The sequence below is a fragment of the Pezoporus wallicus genome, unplaced genomic scaffold (assembly GCF_028554395.1).
Source record: "Pezoporus wallicus isolate ANWC-B61680 ecotype Strahan unplaced genomic scaffold, APGP_CSIRO_Pwel_v1 contig_7461, whole genome shotgun sequence".
In the NCBI taxonomy this organism is placed as follows: Eukaryota; Metazoa; Chordata; class Aves; order Psittaciformes; family Psittacidae; genus Pezoporus; species Pezoporus wallicus.
The window spans coordinates 362,386-387,461 of NW_026637976.1; the positions used below are offsets into that span (position 1 = coordinate 362,386).

Here is a 25,076-nt window from a genome sequence, read left to right on the forward strand (position 1 = left end):
ACTGTATGTCCATGTATCACTGACTCTTGGCATGCGTTGTTCCTGGCACCATAAAACACATGTAAAGTGCAAGCAGAATAAGAAACACTTTGGAGATCTCATGTTTCCTAAATCTAGATACAGCTATTATTATATAAACCTCACCCTGAAGCATCTGTTCATAAAAGAAGGGTTTAGATTTAGATTTCATTAGATATAAGCCAGAAGTTCTTCCCTGTGAGGGTGCTGAGGCGCTGGCACAGGGTGCCCAGAGAAGCTGTGGCTGCCCCATCCCTGGGCAAGGCCAGGTTGGGCACAGGGGCTTGGAGCAAGCTGCTCTAGTGGAAGGGGTCCCTGCCCTTGGCAGGGGTTGGAGCTGGGTGAGCTTTAAGGTCCCTTCCAACACAAACTGTGCATTGATTCTATGATTTTGGGACCCATTCTCATTCTTATTCTGCTTCATCTTCCCCATCTGCTTTCCCCATCACTTCTCTTTTCCTCCTGGTTCTTGCCTGCTTCCAATGAGCACTGCTGTTCAGTGGGAGCTGAATGGTGGGTTCTGATATGAGTTACAGCTGCCTGGGGGTAAAGGATGCTCTTACAGATAGTGGATTGAGTCTAGGGAAAGGGGTTTTACCTGCTTTGTTTGGACATTCTGTCCTAGGAATCAGTGGGTAAGAAGTTCTTTGTATCGGGTCAATATATTAAAAGATGTGGGTTCCTTGCAGTTTGGAAATCTCATCTCTGCTTTGATCCAGAATGTGATACAGAACCAGAACAAATACTTATAAAGTATAGACATAGCTGTCCCTCTGTACACACAGCTTACAAGGCAAAGGAGGGATGAGTTGGGGAAACAACTGAAATACAGCCAAGGGGACTTATTTCAAGCCATTTGAGAAGCTGCTTGTAAACTTTACTCAAAATCCTGTCTACATTCTTGCCTTCAACATCCACCCTGGATACGATCTCCCACTTGGAATCCAGTGGTTTTATTGGAACAAAGAATTAGGGAAAGGTTGAAAGCAGAAAGGAGTGACTGATGGTTCATCTGCTGCCCAGCTCCTTGACTTCATGCTCCAAACAAAGCAGTGAGGTGAAAAGTGTCCTTGAAGGGCTGGAGGCATCAGCCCCAAATAAAAGTGATCCAATAAAACCCATTCTGTTCCCTCCCCATCTCTTCCCCCGCCAGTTTTAGGATGAAGCTCCCAAATGCACTTGACATGCAGGGAGGGACAGACTGAACAAACCCATAAAGAGCTGAAACGTGGTGACCCACAAGGCTCATCTTACCAGAATGTCTTCTAAAGCAGGTTCTTAAGTATCTTGGTTGTCTTTAAGCCAGCAAAATGAGCATTGCCAAGGCCCGTTCCCTGGCCTGATAGCCAGATGAGCTGTTCCTTTATCATTAATCTCTGTTGCTTTCCAGAACAGGTTGATCACATCCATCCTCATCACAGGGAAGGCTGGCTGGCCTGTGCAGCTATAGGACTGTTTGGGACTGGCCAAAACTGTTCCAGTGACCATACATAAAATTTAGCTGTATTGCTGTCTGCGACCTGGGCTGGTTATTGATATGGATCCAGTCAGAGAGTTTTATTTGCTTGCAAGAGCAATGGAGAGGCAGTCTCATCAGCGAACACTGGCTAAGTAAGGCCCATCCTTACCCCATGAGTGAGGATCAAGGGTTCAGATTCAGCTCAGGAGGTCCTCTGGGAGCAAAGAGAGACCAAGACTGACATGAAAACCTTATCAGGCATTAGCTGTGGCTGCCCCATCCCTGGCAGTGTTCAAGGCCAGGTTGGACACAGGGGCTTGGAGCAAGCTGCTCCAGTGGAAGGGGTCCCTGCCCATGGCAGGGGTTGGAGCTGGAGGAGCTTTAAGGTCCCTTCAACCCAAACCAGGCTGGGATTCTATGATACTTCACCCACAGAGTGGGAATGAATCCCTTTGCAGTTCAGAGCAGCTACCACGCGTATGCCAAGGTTTATTGCTGACCCAAATCATAACAAAGAAAGCAAACAGAACAAATAAGAGAAGGAGAAAAGGGATTTGCCCTCAAACACACATCAGTTTTAGCCACAGCTTTTCCATTAGTGGGAGCAGGTAAAGAGAGGACAGAGCCACGTACCCTCCTGTTCTCAGGTCTGTTATGTGGAGATGCCGTATCAGACTCAGGGACCAGCCCAAGCTCTGCATCCCACCTTCTCTTCCTGCAGTTATTGGTTTTAGACTCAAACTGCATGTGCTGTCATGTGAGCTCATTTGCCAGTCCCAGGACTTATATCATAGAGTTGTTTGTCAAAGCCCCACCTATCCCGTGCAGCACTTCCTTCTGATAACCACTACTGAGATACAGAGCTAAATAATGGAAAAGGGAGAAACTCTCTAATCCTCACCATTATCTTGAGGGCAGCCTGTTAAAACACGAAGCCCCTGATATCTTCTTCCAAGCTCCTCCCCTGAGATACACCACTGAGCATCCCTGGAATTTCCTTGCACTTGGACACTGCCCTGAACCGTCGTGGGAAACGGGGAAGGTGGCAGTTGGTGTTGAAAGCTCCTCGCTTTGGAATGGATGGAAACACGCAATGGTGAGCTGCAAAAGGGAAAAGTGATGACAGTGTTTTGAAGCCTTGCTGAGTTTATCTATTCACTGTAATGGTGAAGAAATTGTAAGCCTGAGACTTCACACTCCCACACAAAACCCATCCAGCGCATGATCACGTCTATCCAAGAGGGGAGAAGCTCTCTCTTAGGGCAGGGATTAGTCCCTGCAGCAAAATGAACGGCAAAAAAAACCCCAATTTGTGCCAGGTTTCAAATCTCTGTGGCCTCCACAGAAACCTGGGGATCACAAAACACCACTACAAACGCCAGGCTTGCTCTTGCATGGATTATCAGAAACCTCAGGCACACCACTCGCCAGGTCCATAGCTTCTACCCCAGGCACATGTTCCTTAACCTCTAAGCTGGGTACTATTTACACATTAAGAGCTGTAGCATCAAAGTTCCTAGAGTCTCCAGCACCTCCATTCTGTGGCTGTTCCCCAACTCTCAGTTTAAGCTGTCAGTCACTGGGGGCAGTTCTGCAGCCATGGCTAAAGGATGCACTAAGCCCATCTGCCTTGCTGAGAGCCAGCAAAAGACAACCAGCTCCCTTCCAGAGGAGACACAGTCACTGCTGTGATCATTTTATCCAGTCCTTGTGCCTGGGGTGCACAGTTTAGGCACCATCTGACATGGTTTACAACACTGAGTCACCTCAAATCTGGGAATACAGGAACTTGGAGACAATGTCTACACCTAATGGTACAGGCCGCCCCTATGACATTCCTCCCATCACTCTAGATGAGCTTTAAGGTCCCTTCCAACCCAAACCATTCTATGATTCTATGATTCCCATTCTGATATGTGAAAGAAGGGAGATAGCTGAGAAAGCACTCACAGACTCTTACCTTTGTGTTAAACAGAAGGTGTCATTAATCAGAAACAATACCCTAGGAACTTGAGTAGCAAGCAGGTTTTGTCACAACTTGGATCTCTGCCTTGGTCTCCCCTGTTCACCACAAAAGATGGCTCACTCAACGCAATGAGACTCTTCATCAGGGACTGTAGTGATAGGACAAGGGGTGATGGGTTCAAACTGAAACAGGGGAAGTTCAGCTTAGATATAAAGAAGAAGTTCTTCTCTGTGAGGGTGCTGAGGTGCTGGCACAGGGTGCCCAGAGAAGCTGTGGCTGCCCCATCCCTGGCAGTGTTCAAGGCCAGGTTGGACACAGGGGCTTGGAGCAAGCTGCTCTAGTGGAAGGGGTCCCTGCCCGTGGCAGGGGTTGGAGCTGGATGAGCTTTAAGGTCCCTTCCAACCCAACCCAGTGTGGGATTCTATGCCAAGTCAGCAGAGACATCTAGTGGCAAAAATAGCATTAAAACATGCAAGGAAATATACTGGAGTGCTTTGCTTCGTCTTTCAGACAGCTCGATTAGCACCGGCTTTCTGCTCCACATAAAAAGGACTGGTCGAGCGCTCGAGGCTGTATTTCTAACTGATCTGTTGAAAAACGTATTGGAATGATGCTTTCCTAAATCTCCCAAACCCCAGCTTTATGGAGACAAAACACCTCTACAACTACTGTGCTTCCTGCCTGTCCTCAGCCTCCCAGGACGTTGTTCACCCTCAGCCTCTTGGTTTGTGAGGAGTCGGGAGGATCAGTACCGTGTCTGGTTCTGGTTATGGTTTTCTGGTCATGTGTGAGGGTTTCTGTATGGGCTGATTGATGTGATCCTGTCATACTGCTCACAGCAATTTTTCCCCCATCTGTTCTTTACAAATATGGTTTTTGTTAAGAGCTTTTTGGATTCTGGCTTTGATGGCACTGGGTTTAGTTTAAAGACTCGCATTACCAAGGATGTTGAACATCCTTGTGCAGCTGTTCCATTTAGTCCGAGCCTGTTCTTCTCTGGACACAAACCAGCCCCCGTTCAGCTTTGGCAGCTGTTTAAAAAGGAATCCAACCTTTAAGAATGCAACAGAGCAATGGCAAAATGCAGTTTCTGAGTGGAGCAGGTAATACTGCGCATTTACCTACAGTGAAAACCGCGCTTATCTTCATCAAAGTCTGTAGTCTTACTCTGCATTTATTGTAGTCACAAGCAATGGATTTAACATAATGCTGCAAATGAAAGATGTAAATGCTGAACTACCAGCCTAGGTAGAAGCTTTTCCTTTTATAATGACTTTGCAGGGTTAATGTGCCTCTCATGAAAGACATTTGGCCAGTGACAGAGCTGTGACAGCAAGATAGATGCTCAAGCAAGAGAAGACTGAGCCATATTTTAATGGGTATTTAGCAGTGCTCACTACTGCAACACCTTACAGGAACACTGGAGTGTGAGGATGTGATTATAAGCAATCCAGACTTAAAGTGAGAGATTTAGGAGCACACTTTGCAAATCTCTGTTCATCACCTGGGCTGTGGTACTCAACTACATGTGCAGTCCTACCCTGACTCACTTGCAGCATTACATATTTCAGTTATCTTCAGGCTCTTACATGAGTAAATCGGTTTGGAAAACCAAATTTAGGCTCTGAAGTCAACTAGGCATTGCAAAGTGAAACACTGAGCCACCTAATCACCTGCTGGGTTGGCTAAAGTAAAAGTTGGGATCTCCAAAGCAGTTGCAATCAGGTATTTGATGTGATTCCATACCAGCTGGGAGACATTAGCAGCTTGAGAGGATTCAGTGGAAAAAGAAGGCAATAAGTGGGGGTTTTGGGGTTACTCTTTCACCTTTGGCAGTGATTTTTTTCTTGGCAGACATGGGTTTTTTTTGGCAGTGATTCCTGACACCTTTTAAGTTGCAAAGAAAAGAACCACTTTTACCAGCAGTGTCTACATCAAATCCATCAAGCCAATGATGAAGTCCATTTTTAATCGTTTCTAAGCTTCCTGCTCTGCTCCTAGGTGTTCTGTTGAATACCTTGGTCCCCCCACTGTCAGGGTTGTGAGGAACCTTAAAGCTCCTCCAGCTCCAACCCCTGCCACGGGCAGGGACCCCTTCCCCTAGAGCAGCTTGCTCCAAGCCCCTGTGTCCAACCTGGCCTTGAACACTGCCAGGGATGGGGCAGCCACAGCTTCTCTGGGCACCCTGTGCCAGCGCCTCAGCACCCTCCCAGGGAAGAGCTTCTGCCTAAGAGCTCAGCTCAGTCTCCCCTCGGGCAGGTTAAAGCCATTCCCCTTGGTCTGGCCCTACAGGCCCTTGTTCCAAGCCCCTCTCCAGCTTTACTGCAGCCCCTTTAGGCACTGGAGCTGCTCTAAGGTCTCTCTTAAGGAGCCCTCTCTTCTCTGGGATGCACAAGCCCAACTTACAGAAAACCACCTAATTTAACTCTGAAGCCCCCATAGGATGCAGAATCCACCCTGCCTTCTAGTTACCTGCTCTAGCACTGATTACTCACCCTGTTGAAAACCTTCTTGCATGCTGAACATTGCTGATCCTTGTCTCCAATCCTGCTGACTCCACCAGTCCTTCTCTGTAGGCAGGCAGAAAATCAAGAACAAGAAGGCAACCAGTGCAGTTCAGAGACAACTTAGTATTAGTGGCTACATCTCCTCTAATAAATAACGTATTTTAGGTCCTGGTTAGTTCCAGTACCCTTCAAAGGCAAGATCAGCTGTATAAGGATGAAAGCATTATCCAGACTGTAACCAGTAATACTAAGCTTATAGGAGGCTATAAATACCTACGGCTTAGTGTGTGGCTGAACCTCAAGCTGCTAGGGAGAAGGAAGAGGCTAGGAGAAAGGTTTTGCTTCAGGCATCTCACCTTATCACAGATCTTAAAGTGATCCTTGCAGTGTCCCCTGTGGTGTTGGGTCTGGCCAGTGTCTGCAGCAAGATATTGAGCTGCAGTGTTAGAGAGAATGGCAATTTTGGGGATGCTGAGATCCATTATTTCCTAGAAGGAAAAACAATGGAGGAGTTATCCGGTGTGTCTTCTCTTTGGGGAATGGGGAAGATATAAATGAAGAAACTACTTAGCTCACACAACTGGGAAGATCTCTTTTTCTCTGCTCTATTGTTGCAGTATAGGAACCAGTGAACGTGGCTTTTGTCACTTGATACTTCATTTCAGTGCAGGCCTGAAGAGCTCAAACCCACAACAGACCGAGCTCTAAGTACTTCCTCAGGACAGACTTGGCTGCTGCTCCCAGAAACCTCTTCCTTCTCTTCCCTCATCATTACTGGACTTGCTTCTGTAGTGTCAACACATGAGGTGGAGGGAAACGCTTGGCCAGAGGGTGGAAGACACATAGGTTTTTAAGGGCTCTTTGGCATCAGCTCCAGCTCCCAAATCATTGCTTTTCCCTGTTTAAATAATAAGAAAAGTCAGTCCAAAAAGCTGCATGGGAGAGTCAATGCAATCTCTGACCTCTCAAAATCAGGCCATTTGTCTATATGAGCACTTACTGAAAGGTAAGCAAGAATTTGATTCTAATTTCTAACCCAAATTATACCAATCTTTAGGTTCCTTTGATGGTCTTTCAATGCCATTATTTCTCAGAGCAGCAGAAGTACTGAGAATTTATATGAAGGAAGGCATTTTAATGGCACCTGATTTCAAAGGTGCATTTACGGCCATGAGTACACTGCTATAAAGCCATTTGGGCAGGGGCTGCAAATCAACCAGCTTAAATCTGAGGTATCCATGAGCACCAGCCTCATTAGAAAACCTGGATGTATTTGCCTGTGATGGATGCTCTTCTTCCTGGTTTGTTTTGCTCATCCCTACTGCTCCGGAGCACACTTAGGTCGATGCAAAGAACCCATTTAAAGGCAGGTGGCTCTCTGTGGTAGGCAGACAAGTCCATAGGGCCACGCTGAAGGCTGCCAAGCAGTGACTTAGCGTTGTCTCTGTTGCACAGAAGGACCTCAGTGACTTGGAAAGCACAGAAGAAGGAAATGTTTTCTCCATGACATACTATGGGCTGCCTACAATCAGCATCCTTCCTCAGCATCTGGGCTTGATAAATGCTGTCAGCAGCCTCGGAGGCCTTTTGGGCTCCCAGTGGCAAGAAGGAATCTGAAGCAACAGGCAGGGGCAAACAGCCCTATGTCAGAATTGCTCTGGTCACACTACAGCCAGTCCTTATGCTATTGGGCTGGAAGACTGAATCCTTCCAAATACATTCAATTTGAGATGCTTATTGGGAATCATCAAGTTTAGTAATCTAGTCTTCAGGAAGTTCTCCAATCCTATTCTATGTACCTGTGTTTAAAACCTAAAAGAATCCTATTATAGAATCATAGAATCATAGAATGGTTTGGGTTGAAGGGACCTCAAAGCTCATCCAGTTCCAACCCCTCACCATGGGCAGGGACCCCTTCCACTAGAGCAGCTTGCTCCAAGCCCCTGTGTCCAACCTGGCCTTGACAATGCCTGGTTTTTCAACAGAAAAAGGTAAATGAATGACCCTGTTTGTCTGCTAGAACACACCAGGTTGCCAGAGGCAAATGGTGTTAACATTCTGCATGCTCTTGTACGTGCTATTCTTCGACTTTGACTTGTTATTTTTAGCCTGGTTTCTGAAAGAAAAGGTATTGTTAAAGCCCTTTAAATGTGCTGGGGTATTTGTGTGGGCTCATCAAGCCTTCTACTAGTACCTTTGAACCAATCACCCTAATATGGGACGGCAGAGCTACCTTAAGACAGAGACCCTTAAGACAGAGACCCTTAAGCTTCCCTCACTATGGGAAATAGCTGGATGTGGGCTCACAGCACAGAATCCACATAGCAGAGAATCCAAGGGCAATCTCCCCCTGGAAACACAAGTCAAGGTGAAAGGAAGCTTCTTTGGCTCTGCTAATCCCAAACCAACCTCAGCTCTTCTCTTCAACAGAGCAAGGAGATGCCATGCCCTCCACTTACATTTCTCAGATACAGAAAAGGTCACATCACACATTTCCTCTGCAGCCCTTCCCATCATGTATCATTACCCGGCATTGGAACAGGCTGCCCAGGGCAGGGCTGCAGTCACCGTCCCTGCAAGTGTTCACACCCCATGGAGACGAGGCCTCAGTGCCATGGGGCAGTGGTGGCCTTGGCAGTGCTGGGGAATGATGGGACTGGATGAGCTTAAAGGGCTTTTCCAACCTAAACGGTTCTGTGATTCCATATGAAATCTCTGCTCCATCGCTGTGCTTCCAGGTGACATTTCCACTGTGCTGGGATATTTGGAACAAGCACCTTTCAATATTACCACATTCAGGCAACATTAAGCAGTAGCATAGAGGTGTTGCAGGACACACAAGACTCCTTCCAGCATTCCCAAAGACACACATAAGGGGGGGATCTGAGCTTTCCTTTTGAACCAGAGCTTTGAAGCAGTTTGTTTTAGCCTCCTTTAGAGCTGCAGGCTCTAGAACTCCAGCCATTTGCTCCGAAACCATAAATCTCACAAGCTATAATGTGATTCCCTAATCCTTTTCTCTCAGCAAGCTGTGCCCCCTCTTATCTGTGACTTGGAGAACTCTGCACAAAGAAACCATTCCACCCTTTGGAGCTGGGTTTCTCCATCTGTTGCATGTTCCCTACTTTCTGCACAAAGGAGGTGCTCCAAGCTGTCACGACCACCCTATAGGGGGAAAACAACAGGATCAAGCAGCAGCACCACAACAGAGTTGAACTTGGAGCCAAACAAAAGCTGTTGTGGAAAATCACTCGACTGAACTTGCTGCTTAGAAAGAAAAGAAAAGACTGAGGAACTAAAAGAGGATGGGTACACACCTGAGCAAACTGATTGTTGAGGTCTATGGCTCATCCTGGGAGATCCAGGCTGGATGTGAGGGAAGAACTCTTTACAATGAGGGTGGTAAAATAGGCTGGAGGTGGTTCTGGGCAACCTGGTCTAGTTGAAGATGTCCCTGTGCATTGCAAGGAGGTTGGACCAGATGAGCTTTGAAGGTCCCTTCCAACCCAAACCACTCTATGATTCTATGATCCTTCCACTGGGCAGGATCAAAGTAACTCTGCTGCACTGCACTATGGAAAAGCCACATAAAAAATGAGATCTTGGCAGTCCAGGAGATAAAAATATAGGGAAGGTTCTGCTGAAGTTCCCTGTGACCTTTCCTACTGTAACAAAATCCTGCATCTAGCTGCTGTTGAGAAGGCCATGGGAAGAAAATGACAAGGAATAGCACAAACTGCATATGACATTCACTCCTTTGGTCCTTCCATGCTCCCCTCTGTGGTGCATCCTCTCTTATCCCAGTGGCACAGTGCTGGGTCCGCTCTCCCACATGGAGATGGTACAGGCAGATCATGGCATCTTGAGGGAAACCACTTCCAGAAGACATCTCCATCAGTGGCAGCTTAGCAGCAGTCACTCAGGCTTCGCACAGGCCTGAACACACCAGTCTTTGTCATACCCGTGTGTGTTTGCACGCTCAGGAACAGTTAGCCAAATGCTTGAGCTGGGTTGTCATAAGATGAATATAAGAAGTGGCCATAAGAAGTGGCAAGGAAATCTCACACAATGAACACGTGAACACTGGGTTTATGCATGAGACACAAGTGAAGTGCTGAAAAAGCCACAATTTCCCACTTAATTCTTCAAAGCTGGTACTGAATCATAGAATCATAGAATGGTTTAGGTTGGAAAGAACCTTAAGATCACCCAGCTCCAAAATGCCTCACACCAGACCATGTAACCTAAGGCTCCATCCAACCTGGCCTTGAACACTGCCAGGGATGGAGCATTCACCACTTCTTTGGGCAACCAAAACGTGGGATAACTCCCCAGAACGTCTCAGTTTTGAACTGCAGCATCTGGAAAGTCTGTTGGGAACCACACTGATCTCAAGGGCGCCAGGATATGTGCACATACACAATTATTCTGCATTTACCTCGGATCTCACCCATGTAGGAACATTATCTGCCCACTTTGCCTTCCTAGTGGGAAATGTAGTGACAGCGTTTCTCCTATTACATGGTTTTGCTTGCTCTTTGCTTTGTTTTCTCCATACAGGAAGGAAACGTAAGAAGGTCAGGTCTAAGGTGACTGCTCTGTAATGCAACACGTACTTTTATTCCACATGGAGAGGGAATGCCAAGTTGTTCAAACACCAGAAACATTCTTGCCCTCACCCTGCTGCATAACACTTGTTACTTGTATAGATAAGCGAGCAAAAACCACCCCAACCCCAGCCAAAAGCTTTGCTCACTGTGCACTCCCTGTAATTACGTGAGCAATCTAATAGAGCGAAAAGGAAAACATAAGGAAGATTCAATTTGCCTTTATCTATCATGAAAATGAGTTCGATTGGGGTGGGACAGGCGCATGATTTCACACAGAATTCATCCAAGTTTTCCAACAGAAACTTTCTGTGAGCTGGGAAAATGGGCTGTGAATTGCTCTGGTTTTCTGCATGGTTCATACAGGACGGATGAAACTCTGGTTTTAAGATGAAATATTTTAGTTTGATGATATCATAGAATCACAGAACGGTTTGGGTTGCAAAGGACCTTAAGATCATCCAGTTCCAACCCCCCCGCCGTGGGCAGGGACACCTCACACTAGATGATGTCTCCCAAGGCTCCATCCTACCTGGCCTTGAACACTGCCAGGGATGGAGCATTCACCACTTCTCTGGGCACCCTGTTCACAGTAAAGAACCTCTTCCGATGATCTAACCAGAACTTCCCCGGTTTCACTTGGAACCTATACAAGTTTGCCTTCATTTGTCTTCAATTTAATCATGAGAGGATTAAAAATGCATAAAATTCTGTTTCACAGCAGATTATGACTTTTTACTTAAACCTTTTTTTTTAAATTATTCTGAATTATTATTGAATCCAAAATACCAATTATTTTATAGCTCTGGTCCCAAATTCTTTCCAAGCCCAGGAGGAGTGGTCACTCTGGAAAGGCTACGATATACTCGTATATCACCAACAAAAAACCCCAAACCTGCACAATAATAACTCTTCATGCCTTTAGCACATTGAAACATCTACTGTACAGCAGCTCTGGGACAAGCAAGGAATGCAAAGAGATGTTTTTACCTGACCTAGCAGAACTCTTACAAGCAACAGGATACTTCCAAGTTGTCTGTAAACGAAAATCCTAATGCAGCCCTAATGCTCAGCTCAGGGAAAGCATCACAATACTTCAGGAAATAGTCATATGCTGGAAATGAAGAAATGACTGTATTAATGTCTTGTAATTACACATAAACATGGGAGGTAGGTTTACAATCATAGAATCACAGAATGGTTTGGGTTGGAAAGGACCTTAAGATCAACCAGTTCCAAACCCCCTGCCATGGGCAGGGACACCTCACACTAAACCATGGCACCCAAGGCTCTGTCCAACCTGGCCTTGAACACTGCCAGGGATGGAGCACTCACAACGTCCCCGGGCAACCCATTCCAGTGCCTCAGCACCCTCACAGTAAAGAACTTCTTCCTTATATCCAATCTAAACTTCCCCTGTTTCAGTTTGAACCCATCACCCCTTGTCCTATCACTGCAGTCCCTAATGAAGAGTCCCTCCCCAGCATCCTTGTAGCCCCCTTCACACACTGGAAGCTGCTCTGAGGTCTCCACGCAGCTTCTCTTCTCCAGGCTCAACAGCCCCAACTTTCTCAGCCTGGCTCCATACAGGAGCTGCTCCAGCCCCTGATCATCCTCATGGTCTCCTCTGGACTTGTTCCAACAGCTCCATGTCCTTTTTATGTTGAGGACACCAGAACTGCACACAGTGCTGCAGGTGAGGTCTCACAAGAGCAGAGCAGAGGGGCAGGATCACCTCCTTCGCCCTGCTGGTCACGCTCCTTTTGATGCAGCCCAGGATACGGTTGCTTTCTGGGCTGCGAGTGCACACTGAAGCCGGCTCATGTTCTTTTTCTCATCAACCAACACCTCCAAGTCCTTCTCCGCAGGGCTTGTATTAGCTAATCAGCATGTATTAGCTAATATCTTTTCCTAATTTAAGTTACGTGCTTGGATCTTAGGGTACAGGGTTCAGGAGTTGCTGTGTATGGTGTGGATAAAGTCTCTCAGGAACAAGCCGCGTGCCTTTCACCCTGGTTGTGCTTTTTAATCAAAGCATTGCTCAGCAAATTTGACATCTGTAAGACAAACAAGTGACTTAGTCTGGTTTTGCAGACTTTAAATACATAGATACACACGTGAAATGAACCCAACAGTGACTTTAGAAGTGCTTATTCATAAGCAAAGAGAAGTTCTCCAGGGTGCAAAGACTTTTCTCATTGAGGTTCCTGGCACTCAGGGCTTTCCATTGCTATTTTATTATTAAAAAAGGAATTAAACCCATATTTTACTCATCTCAGTGAGTACCTTTATGATGTCTAAACAACTCCAACAATGACATCATCTGTCTCTCTCTTCTCCAGGGAGGAATTCAGGCCAGACCGTGATATTCCTGTTCACTCCTGGAGAACAGAGCCTCGCACCAAGGCAAAGGCAGCAAGCTTCACTCCTTGGGGGGGAAATGCATGTCCCAGCACCAGCCACTTTATTCCATACCTCCTACAGATCCCTCCCTATCCTTGAGAGCTCTTCAATGCTATAAATTAAAGAGTTAGGGCCTGAATCCTGCAAAGCCTGATCTCTGCAGGCAGATGCTCAAGGCTGTTCTTCAGTAGGACGTGCTCGACAGTACGGATCTGCCCATATGGATCCTATTTCTCCACAAATACTCTTTTAGGGATATGGACAACACATGGCATAACTGGCTGCAGCCCTTGAAGTGGCCTCTGATTTAATGAAACAGATGATTCACCTTTAATGTAAGTCCCTCAGCAGAGAAAGGAGGTCAAGTGTGCCTTTAGCTGGCTGCTAAGGTGGGTGGGAATGGAGGAGAAGACCAGGATCACAGCTGGGCTTATATCATAGAATGCTTTGAGTTGGAAAGGACTTTAAAGCTCCTCCAGTTCCAACCCCTGCCACGGGCAGGGACCCCTTCCACTAGAGCAGCTTGCTCCAAGCCCCTGTGTCCAACCTGGCCTTGAACACTGCCAGGGATGGGGCAGCCACAGCTTCTCTGGGCACCCTGTGCCAGCGCCTCAGCACTCTTGTAATGAATATTCCATTAACAGTGCTATTTTGCAAAGCAAATTAAACCCATAATGAACATATTTTGCAGCTGCTGCAGATCTAAAACTTCCAGCTCCACTGTTTCTGCTGATTCCTCACTACTGTGTCAGGGAGACTGCAATCTCTCTGTTTTCCTTAGGGAAAGCAGGGAGCATTAGAGGTTGGAAATTATCAAATATGGTATAACACCTATCGTATTCCAGGTTAGCAACTGTTCCTTGAAACAGATCCAATGAAGAGATTTATCACAATCTTCTCAGAGTTAACTGGGAGGTTTCTGGCAACACTGAGGTGTGCAGCCCTGCACAGAACAGAGCATGACGGCAGCAGGATGGCTGCACCCTGCATCATTACATGGTTCTGGTCCTTCCCTGCTTTACAGCAGCACCTTGGCAGTCACAGCAGCAGGTACCAGATTTCTGCAGCCAGTGGCAGAGGTAACACTGCAGGAGACAGAATGCTCCATGCTGCTTTAAGATGCAGCAGTGATTTCTAACAGGAATTCTGTCCATGGAAGAAAGAAATGGATTTTGTGTGTTAAAACAAGCATTCCCTTCACAAAGCACAGTAAGGAAAATCCACTTTCATTAAAGTTACATCTTAGCAGCAATAATTAAAACCATTTAAAAAGACCTGTTGCTTCACTACACAGGGTGCCAGCAAGCCAGGTCAAAGCAAGGTAAATACCTCAGATACACAGTGAAATACATAGTGCCCTTAACTGGCAGGATCTGTAAGATGATAACTCCCTCTGTCTCAAGAATCTGTTAAAATAAAAGGGAATTAAAAGTTTATTTTCCGAATTTGTCCCATTTTCAGACATTTCTCTGTCAGTCTGTGACCTACTCTAGCAACAGTGTTCTCTTTAAGATTATATTACTGGATTCCACTTCAGTCACAGCCTTTCTCTTCACCCTCAGAAATAAGACTGGAACTGCTACAGTCTGAGTAAATGGTTTTCCTCCACACAGATCTCTCAAGTGCAAATGGTACTTCCCACTGCAACCTGCTATTCATTTGTTCCTCCACCTCCTACCAAACCATCACTACTACAGGTTCCCAAGTGATGCACTGGTATGTCTAGAAAATGAGGCATTCCTCACCAGCAGGACAACTCAAACAGGCTAAATAAAGAGTTTCTGATCGATTAGAGACAACCTGAGCATCTCTGTGAAAGGAGGTGACATGACTGAGCACACCAAGCGATCTAGGCTCTCGGAGAAGCTATACAGCAATGCCAGTCACAACTGAGCATCTCAGCTGAGCTCCAGAAGATGCTTCAGAAGCTGAAGGAGCATTTGACTGCACTTCCCTTCTGCAGCTTCTCTCGGTAAGTCATGCAATCATAGGATCATAGAAGGGTTTGGGTTGGAAAGGACCTTAAGATCATCCAGGTCCAGCCCCCTCCCATTGGCAGGGACACCTCACACTAGACCAAGGCTCTGTCTCACCTGGCCTTGAACACTACCAGGGATGGGGCAGCCACAGCTTCTCTGGGCACCCTGTGCCAGCGCCTCAGCACCCTCACAGTAAAGGACTTCTTCCTCAGATCTAACCTGAACTTCCCATTTCAGTTTGAACCCATCACCCCTTGTCCTATCACTCCAGTCCCTAATGAAGAGTCCCTCCCCAGCATCCTTGTAGCCCCCTTCAGACACTGGAAGCTGCTCTGAGGTCTCCACGCAGCTTCTCTTCTCCAGGCTGAACAGCCCCAACTTTCTCAGCCTGTCTTCAAAACAGATCTCATTTAGAGTCAGAAAGCAGTCTTTACCTCTCGTGGCCAATTATACAGCACTGGCTATCAATCTCTTTCTCTGATTATGCCTGTAAGCCTGGGCTCATCTAACCCGACTTCACTGAGGTCACAAGCACCTCACACGGGAACTCACAGACCTTCTCAAGATAAGAAACATTTACTTACTGGTTTTACTAAATCTGTAATTGAGATCTTTTTTAAACGACAATTTTCCATATTACTTCAGATTAAAATAAAAATGCATTTTGTAATAGCATTAACATAAATTTGGGCTGTTTTCATACACTAAGAAGAACAAAGCAAGCTATTAGCTAAAACACTTTTTACTGATTGAGGCAACAATTGCATTAACATGAAAGCATGCCAGAAAACATGTACAAATAGCAGTGCAAAGAAAAGATAACACTTTTTAGGAGTAATTTTTATTACTCCAATGTAAGAAAAAGCTCCTGAAAGCACTTCTTAATATGTACACAGCCACTTCAATATCACAGAACCATAGAACGGTTTGGGTTGGAAGAGACCTTAAAGCTCCTCCAGTTCCAACCCCTGCCACGGGCAGGGACCCCTTCTACTAGAGCAGCTTGCTCCAAGCCCCTGTGTCTAACCTGGCCTTGAACACTGCCGGGGATGGGGCAGCCACAGCTTCTCTGGGCACCCTGTGCCAGCACCTCAGCACCCTCACAGGGAAGAGCTTCTGCCTAAGAGCTCATCTCAGTCTCCCCTCTGGCAGGTTAAAGCCATTCCCCTTGGCCTTTCTCAACAAGCCTTTGCCCAAAGCCTCTCTTCTAGGTTTCCTGTAGCCCCTTTAGACACTGGGAGATGCTCTAAGGTTATTTTCAAGTTTATTCTTATTGTCTGACTGCATTAAAACATTAAGAACTGTATTTGGTATAGTTCTGACATCCAGACAATTTTCTGTTTCTGGAAGCCATTCCCACTGCAACTGGGAAGTCCATAAAAGGAGAACTGTCAAGTTATAAAACTGGCATGCACCAGGAGAGCTGCAAAGCTTAACTTCTCAACCATTCCAAATTTCATCTGTTTCTGCCTGTTTCAGTTCAAACTCCCACAATTAAAAGCACTGTTTTTAGTGCTATCTCAAAACAGAATCATAGAATGGCTTGGGTTGGAAAGGATTTTAAGAGCATCCAGTTCCAACCTGCCATGGGCAGGGACACCTCACACTAAACCATGGCACCCAAGGCTGTGTCCAACCTGGCAGATCAGAAGTGCTGCCAAATTTTCCTGTGTCTTAAGACAATGCCACTCACTGGAAGTGCAAAATTCAGAGAAAAGAACTGCCAAAACGAAAAGGTACCTTATAAAGGAATACGCATTCTCGGAGAGGCACAGCTTTACTAAGAAACCCAATACTATGTAAAAAGCAATTCACATTTTATTTTCAATTGCAATAAACTGTACAAAAATGTTTCATTCTTGCCAAAAATAACAGCAGTATTTTCAATCTTACATCTAGACAAACAACAAATGCTGATTTTAATCCCTCCTGGGTGAGTTTACAAATAAGCAGACGAGAAGATGTATGGGTTTGTGTCAGAGTCGGGACAGAACAGATTGAATGGAATCAATGTTAAGTTTTTAGTGTCTTTTAGGAATTCCCATACTCCTGCCATGCCTGTTAAAAGCCTAAAAGAAACAAAAGGTTTGTCTCTCACACAAAGGAATGTAAACAGTCATTAAGAGATTTAAGAGGTTGAGTCTTCCAAGGAAACCATAAACGTACCTCTATGCCACTAACATTCTCTTTACACTGAGAGCAGTGCACAGCACTGGGATCGTGCCATAGCTGAATCCACTCTCCAAAATGACATTTAAATATACATCAAAGACTTCTTTTTAAAAAGGTTTCCAAGAGAATAAAAGCCTAAAGTAACAGATCTGAAATGGTCAATACTCTTTTTAGCATTTTGGGGGTGGTTTTTTTCTTATCCTAACTCATGAGCAAATATGTAGCAGCCCCATCAGACCTACCACCACAATGCAATTTCCAAGATGCAATACATGAGCACCTAGTTAACCAGCACCTTTGCCAAGAGCATGGCTTTGTTTTCAGGCTTGATTTTGTTCGCACAGCACATTTAATGCAGACTAACAAACCATAATCTGGGTCACTGACCGACTGCTTCAGTCTAAGACCTAAAATGGAAACACAGTTGCAGTGATTTGAGATTTCAGGTTTTTTTTCCCTCAGAGTTGAAGCTTAATTAAAAGCTGTTTCAACAGCTTGGGTAGAGCTTAAAAAATTAAGCATCTCCTGTTACTTCAGTGTTGTTTGAGGGAGTAAAGTCTTCTTGAAACTCTGCTTTATAGGGATAGAGTTTAATGTAGGTGTCCACCATTAAATCTAAGTCATGTTTTATGTCAAAGTTTATGTTCAGCAAAGCTAAGTTGCTCGACCTTTGTGTTGTCAAGGTGTTTTTCAGGTAGGCCTTTAAGCGCTTTCGTCCTATTTCGTACTTCTCATTCTCCACCTTCATCACCGGAAGTATGCACAAGACTTTAAGCAACGCATAAACGTTAGGGAAAAACTTGATGTCAGGCAAGTGAAGTGATTCATAAATAGTAGATGGGAGTTCAATGTCTTTTCCTCTGTGCTTCCACTTGATTCTCCAACAGTGAAGCTCAGCAGAAAGCGTGTCTGGATTAGGCAAGTCATTTTTGTACATATCAGCGTGATGCTCCTCAGATGTGTTGAATTTGAGCTGCCCCATGACTGAGGGCACCAATGACAGACACTTAAGAGCTTTTAAATGTTGTTCTGAGAATATATCTTTTAATTCTTGAATAATATGCTCCATTGTGGGGATACTAAGGATTTCTTTGTAGTAGTTTTCTGACGTTACCTCGGCGCCAAAGTTCCCCTGTTGTGCCCGACGAAACTTTCCTGGGAGTTTAATTTGTACATCCAGTTTTGTAGCCAGATTTGTTGCTTCCTCAAACCAGAATTCATGGTAAACTTCGATATTCTCCATCACTTCATTCAGAGAATGCAACACTGCTGTCAAGCTGCTGGCTGCAAAGAACACATCTGATGTTTGGCCTTGGAGATTTTTCCCAAATGCTCTTGTAAAAGAGAGGATGTTTTTCAGAATGACAACAGTGACGATGAAGTCAAAATCTGTTAAAGCACTTGAAAGTACAAATGCTCGACCAGCAAAGCAGGTGTTCCACCTGACAGATGAGTCACTGCTTACCGCATCCAAGCACAGTACCAATGCTTGCAGGAGGTCCACTAAAACTTCAAACAGATCATGCCTGCCTGTCCACTGGGAATGGCAGATCTCCTTCAAATCGTTACCCCTGTCCTTGTTGTTCTGAAAAAGAACAGAAATTGTGTTGTCCAGTTCTACCAGTAATTGTGGAGACTGGCTGAAAAGACAGCAAACCTCTTCCATTGTTCCTAACGCAATGGAAACACTAACAACAGGAACGGATTTTGCCAGCCAAACATTTAAGGCACACGAGGAACACAACGTATACACAGCCTGTGGATACTTTTCCAAGAGTCTCTTAGCCACAACTTTCATTTTAGAAGCAAACACACTGGAGACGATGTAGGCTTGGCCTCGACAGTACTCCATGTTTAGACCCCACTTCTCAGTAATAGTCGTGTGGAACTTGACAGCCAAAATTTCAGGGTCAGCCTCATACGGTAAAAACCCGATGAATTCTTCTCTTAGATTATGAGAATCGTCAACAAATCTCACCAACACAGGCAAATGTTCCTCTCCTGCTATGTCTACTACTTCATCGGTGACAATAGAAAAGAAATGCGAGTCTCTTACTTCCCTCAGTGTCTCTTCTCTAACGCAATTTTCACAGATCTCAAGCATTTGTTTCTGCTGAGTTTTTGAACAATACTCAAGGTTGACCGCAGTCATCTCAAACCGCTTCCTCAGAACTTCATCTCCAGCATTTATTCTATATTCCAGTAGAGCCTGAAAGTTATCAGAAGCAAAAACACCTTCTGGAAGCTCATCAACATTATGGCCATCCAAAGGAATATTTTGTTTACCCATTAGGATCAGTATTTCAAACAAAGATTTAAGGTAATCTTTGTTTTCTCTTTCTTCCAGTGTTAAGGGGACAGCTTCTTCCTCTTGTTCTTCCCCTCCTTCCTCGGGGACAGCGTTTTGTTCATTGTTTTCATTCAACTCTCGAGTTGCCTGTTCCCGTTCAAAAGGTTCATCAACTACAAAACGTAAAACACTGTGTCAAAATAACAGGAATAAAACATAACATTTGCTTTCCCTTACTATCCCCATTTGCTTTATGTTACTGGAGTTTAAAGACTAATACTTCCAGTTTAAAAGTGAATAGGTATTTCAGAAAGAGTTTGACTGTTTGAATCAGGCAGGAACTTAATTATCCTCCTGATATATATAAACTTACAGTTGTGGGTCCTGCATTACCTTGTCAGCCTTAGTGAAAAAGGTTTGTATGAACTCAATTATTTGGGCCACTTACTCTTCTGTTGCTTCAGTGTTCTTATTTCATCTTCAGTCTTTAAAAAACAAAACAAAACTTGTATTGATGATAATGGCTAGCACATGAGCTTAAAATATTAAAACACATCAAGATATGATATAAATATTGTAGGTGAGACCATTTTAAAAGTGTTAATATATACCAATAAGTGCTAGAAGGCTTAAGAGAAGGTTTCTTCAGGCAGTTTATTGCTGCCATAACATGTATTTGCAAACTCAATGAGAACAGTTTGCTACTACTACTAAGATTCCCATGCTTCTATTAGCAGTTTGTTCAATATGTACTATATAATTATTAGGAAATACACTCCATTAAAGAATGCTGTTTCAGTATGAACGTGCACTGTCAGGATACAGAAATATCTTTAGCTCTATTTTCAGTCAATAAACACACTGAATCAAATTTACAGAATGCTTTGAGTTAGAAGGGACCTTAAAGCTCATCCAGTTCCAACCCCCTGCCATGGGCAGGGACACAGAATCCCAGAATCCCAAGGGTTGGAAGGGACCTCAAAAGATCATCTAGTCCAACCCTCCTGCAAGAGCACAGTAACCTAGAGTACATCACACAGGAACTTGTCCAGGCGGGCCTTGAATATCTCCAACATAGGAGACTCCACAACCCCCCTGGGCAACCTGTTCCAGTGCTCTTGTCACTCTCACAGTAAAGAAATTTTTCCTGATGTTCACATGGAACCTCCTAGGCTCCAGTTTACACCCACTGCCCCTTGTCCTATCACTGGACATCACTGAAAAAAACCCAGCTCCATCATCCTGACACTCACCCTTTACATATTTGTAAACATTGATGAGGTCACCCCTCAGTCTCCTCTTCTCCAAGCTAAAGAGTCCCAGCTCCCTCAACCTCTCCTCATAAGGGAGATGTTCCATTCCCTTAATCATCTTTGTAGCTCTGCGCTGGACTCTTTCAAGCAATTCCCTGTCCTTCTTGAACTGTGGGGCCCAGAACTGGACCCCTTCCACTAGAGCAGCTTGCTCCAAGCCCCTGTGTCCAACCTGACCTTGAGCACTGCTAGGGATGGGGCAGCCACAGCTTCTCTGGGCACCCTGTGCCAGCGCCTCAGCACCCTCACAGGGAAGAGCTTCTGCCTAAGAGCCCAGCTCAGTCTCCCCTCAGGCAGGTTCAAGCCATTCCCCTTGGCCTGTCCCTACAGGCCCTTTTTCAAATCCCCCCTCCAGCTTTCTTATAGCCCCTTTAGGCACTGGGAGCTCCTCTAAGGTCTCCCCTTCAGGAGCCTTCTCTTCTCCAAGCTGAACAAGCCCAGCTCTCTCAGCCTGGCGCCATAGAAAAGGAGCTCCAGCCCTCTTGATCTTTGCGGCCTTCCCTGGACTCACTGAAAAAGGTCCATATCCTTCTTATGTTGGGAGCTCCAGATTCGTGAAGAAATATCTAGAAGTTGTCTGTAACTTTCCAACATATAAGCAGAATTTAGGAGTTGAATTCCTCTTAATTATCAGTATACTTATAACCACAGAGACCTAGAGACACTTTGTCTATAAATGACACAAAAGAGGTATTGACAAGACATAGTTCCACAAGAAACTTCTTGATCTTGATTTTCTACATGGATCATCTTCTCAGTAAATAAGCTAAAACAAATATATCTGAAATGGTACAGACACAATGGGTAAACTGAAGATCACAATCAATATATAGCAAGAATTTCAGGATACCAAGTTGTATTCAGAGCTGTAATAACAAGCAAAAGGAAGCTATGCACATTCTATGGAAGACAGAATGAGCTCTGGATAAACATATTTCATTTTCCAGATTATTTCATTAAACCTTTCTTTGTAGATAAAATTTATAACAGCATAATATTTGGGTATTTAATTTATAACCAGCAAAAAGATATTAGAATAGGCAGTCCAGAAAATGCACTCAAGTGCTAACATGGCAGGGGGTTGGAACTGGATGATCTTAAGGTCCTTTCCAACCCAAACCAGTCTGTGATTCTATGATATTCTTTAACACTTCTGTGTAACAGTTTCACATGAATTTACTTGTCTTTATTGTTTTAATATTAAAAATAATAATAATTATAAATCTTACATGAAAAACTTACCAGCTCTTTTATCCTTTTCCTGTGTCTGCTGTGGGGATTGTTCAGGTGACTTGTGAGATCAAATATGGTTGGCACAGCGTTATCCCGTAAAACCGTTCTGTAAGGGCTCTGTAAGAAGACAGATGTCCAGATTAGGAATTTCTTTGGAAAATTCTTATTGTGTGAACACAGAATAACTCCAGAATTTCAGGTGCTGTGCCCTTTTTTTCCTCTTTTTAAAGTATTTTCACTTTCTGATGTTCCAAGATACACAGAAAGCTGTGCTATACAGTTCACATTTTGGGAATAGGACAAGGGGAAATGGGTTTAAACTGAAGCAGAGGAAGTTCAAGTTAGATATAAGGAAGAAGTTCTTCCCTGTCAGGGTGGTGAGGCCCTGGCACAGGTTGCCCAAAGAAGCGGTAAATGCTCCATCCCTGGCAGTGTTCAAGGCCAGGTCGGACAGAGCCTTGGGCCGCATGGTCTAGTGGGAGGCACCCCTGCCGGTGGAAGGGGATTGGAACTGAATGATCTTAAGGTCCTTTCCAACCCAAACCATTCTATGATTCTGTGACATCAAGAGAACACCGGAAATGAGAAGAGATATACTAAAGAAAACCCCAACCCAAACCACAAACACCTTTTCCTCCACATTATCTTCACATCCTAGACCCCAGATGCATTAATTTTAACTGGCTGCAATAGTATGATTTCGTTAAAACTAAACATTCTGAATAAAAAGATACTTATGTATCAGAAAGAAAACATTTAGTTACTGTTGTGCTTTGTTTTTTATCACTTACTGAACAAAACACTACTGTGGAAGATCATACTGAAGGAAAATTTACCTGTCAAATGAGCAGGAAGAAGAAAAGACTCCTGGATGGCCATGTAAAGGTTTCTAGCAGTTAAATAATAATACTTTAAGTAAAAATTTATATTTTGGATATACTGTAAATGTATGGTGTCTAAACTGGCTGATTTCAGCAAGTACAAAAATTTAACTGATGACATATCCACCTGGCATTAGACTGAAGCACATTTTAAATAAGCAGGGTTTCATTAGGCTTCATTTCATATTAACTACTTCCGTTTTTCATGTGCTTGTTTCTGTGGTGCTGACTAATGAGACACCCTATCACATCTAATACCACCAGGAGCTCAGAGTCTAACCTGTGTATTTGAATTATCCTTTGGAACTAAAGGACAAATTTTGCCGAAGTATCAAGAGTGAAATTCAGCTGTTAAAACCAACAAGAAGAACTGAAAGCTATAATTTCATCAACAGGAAACAGTGCCATGATTTTAGCTGGATAAAACATAACAGGAACCAAAAGCTTGACAGATGTAAAGAATGTTTAAAGCTCTTGGCCACAACAGAGTGTAACTTTACCAAGTAACGCTGTGTACACACTGCAGTAACACCACTTATCCAAACTTAGATACTTACATATAATAAATTTATGTAATAAAATGAGCACTCCTTAACATGAAGAAAGACCTGTAGTGAAGACCAGTGCCCCACAAACATATTAAAACAGCAGAAGCAGCCCTCCTTTTCTCTCTGTTCATATACCACCTCTTCCTTTGTGCCAACAAAAGGATGTGTGGTGCCCTGGACCATGACAAGGATCCCAGTTAAGACTAAGGGACTGATTTCCGCAGGGACCAGTTACTCAGGGAGTCAAAGTTTAGAATGAGCATTCTGATGAAAATCATCAGTCACACTTTGCAAGATGCCACGAACAAGAGCTTGTTTTTACTTACACTTCTGCATATCATAGAAGTCTCAAAATGTTTAGCACACAACCTGTAATGCTTGTTGAGTTGATCTGGAGTTTTATCTTCTAAATCTGCCCTTCGACAGTTCTCTACCCATCTTTGACACCTGCACGTAAGCAAAAGAATTAGCTCGTTTTAAGATAAAACAAAAGCCTCCACGACTTCAAACTGTACTCAGAACTGGAGTGAAGTGAACCCTGCCCTTCACAGGACAGTTCTGTATACCTTCTGTCATAACATACCAGCAAATCTATTAGAAAGCTGGTTTTCTCCTTTTGCTCACCACTTAATGCCACCCCAGCAAATTAAGGAATCTTTTCCCTTAATCTAGATATTCAGGTTAGATACAAGGGAGAAGTTCTTTACTGTGAGGGTGGTGAGGTGCTGGCACAGGATGCCCAGAGAAGTGGTGAATGCTCCATCCCTGGCAGTGCTCAAGGCCAGGCTGGACAGAACCCCAGAACCTTGGCTGACAGGGTCTATTGCGAGGCATCTCTGCCCACAGCAGGAGGGTTGGAACTGGATGATCTTAAGGTCCCTTCCAACCCAAACTATTCTATGATTCTAGGATACTATATTCCTGCCTTTGTCTCACACAGACTGTTCATGAAACCTGTCCATTTAATTCTCACAAATTCAATCCTTAAAGAAAAAGCTAAAAGAGAAAGATGATTTTGTAGACTGAAGTCATAAAGTTTTCAAAGGCAGCTATTAAAATTGTTGTCTTCTCCACCTCCCTCCAAAATACAGCATTTATCATTTATTGTGGTCACTGGGGAGTTCAGAGTAGATTTTTAAACAGTGAAATTTGAAATTTTAATAAAAATAAAAGAGATGGCTGCATGGAAACCTCACAGTACCCTTCCAATATCTGAAAGGGGCCTAGGACGATGCTGGAAAGGGACTCTTCATCCGAGACTGTAGCAATAGGACAAGGGGCAATGGGTTCAAACTGAAACAGGGGAAGTTCAGGTTAGATAGAAGGAAGTTCTTCCCTGTGAGGGTGGTGAAGCCACGGGACAGGTTGCCCAGAGAAGTGGTAAATGCTCCATCCCTGGCAGTGTTCAGGGCCAGGCTGGACAGAACCTTGGGTGCCATGATTTAGTGTGAGGTGTCCCTGCTCATGGCAGGGGGTGGGAACTGGGTGATCTTAAGGTCCTTTACAACCAAAACCACTCTGTGATTCTACAGACAGTGTTCACATGCCTGTAGTTTTCCTTAGATGCGTATTTTTACATTTACTTTTGCTTTGGATTAGTTTTCTGAGATACAGCACAAAGCAAATGAAACATTTTCCCTAACAGGGACTTTTTTAGATATGAAAAATACTGTTTCCTCTGGTGAGCAAACCACTTGCAG

At 44.4% G+C, this 25,076-nt stretch overlaps 1 protein-coding gene across 1 annotated transcript; it reads right to left on the reverse strand.

The window, feature by feature from the left end:
• Positions 1-17,409: 17,409 nt before the first annotated feature.
• On the reverse strand, positions 17,410-24,163 carry THAP12 (THAP domain containing 12). Its single transcript, XM_057408546.1, has 4 exons — positions 23,703-24,163; positions 21,957-22,064; positions 19,850-19,886; positions 17,410-19,574 (listed from the first exon to the last, which is right to left on the reverse strand). The coding sequence occupies exons 1-4, from the start codon at positions 23,715-23,717 to the stop codon at positions 17,626-17,628; spliced, it is 2,109 nt and encodes a 702-aa protein (XP_057264529.1). The 5' UTR covers positions 23,718-24,163; the 3' UTR covers positions 17,410-17,625.
• Positions 24,164-25,076: the final 913 nt, after the last annotated feature.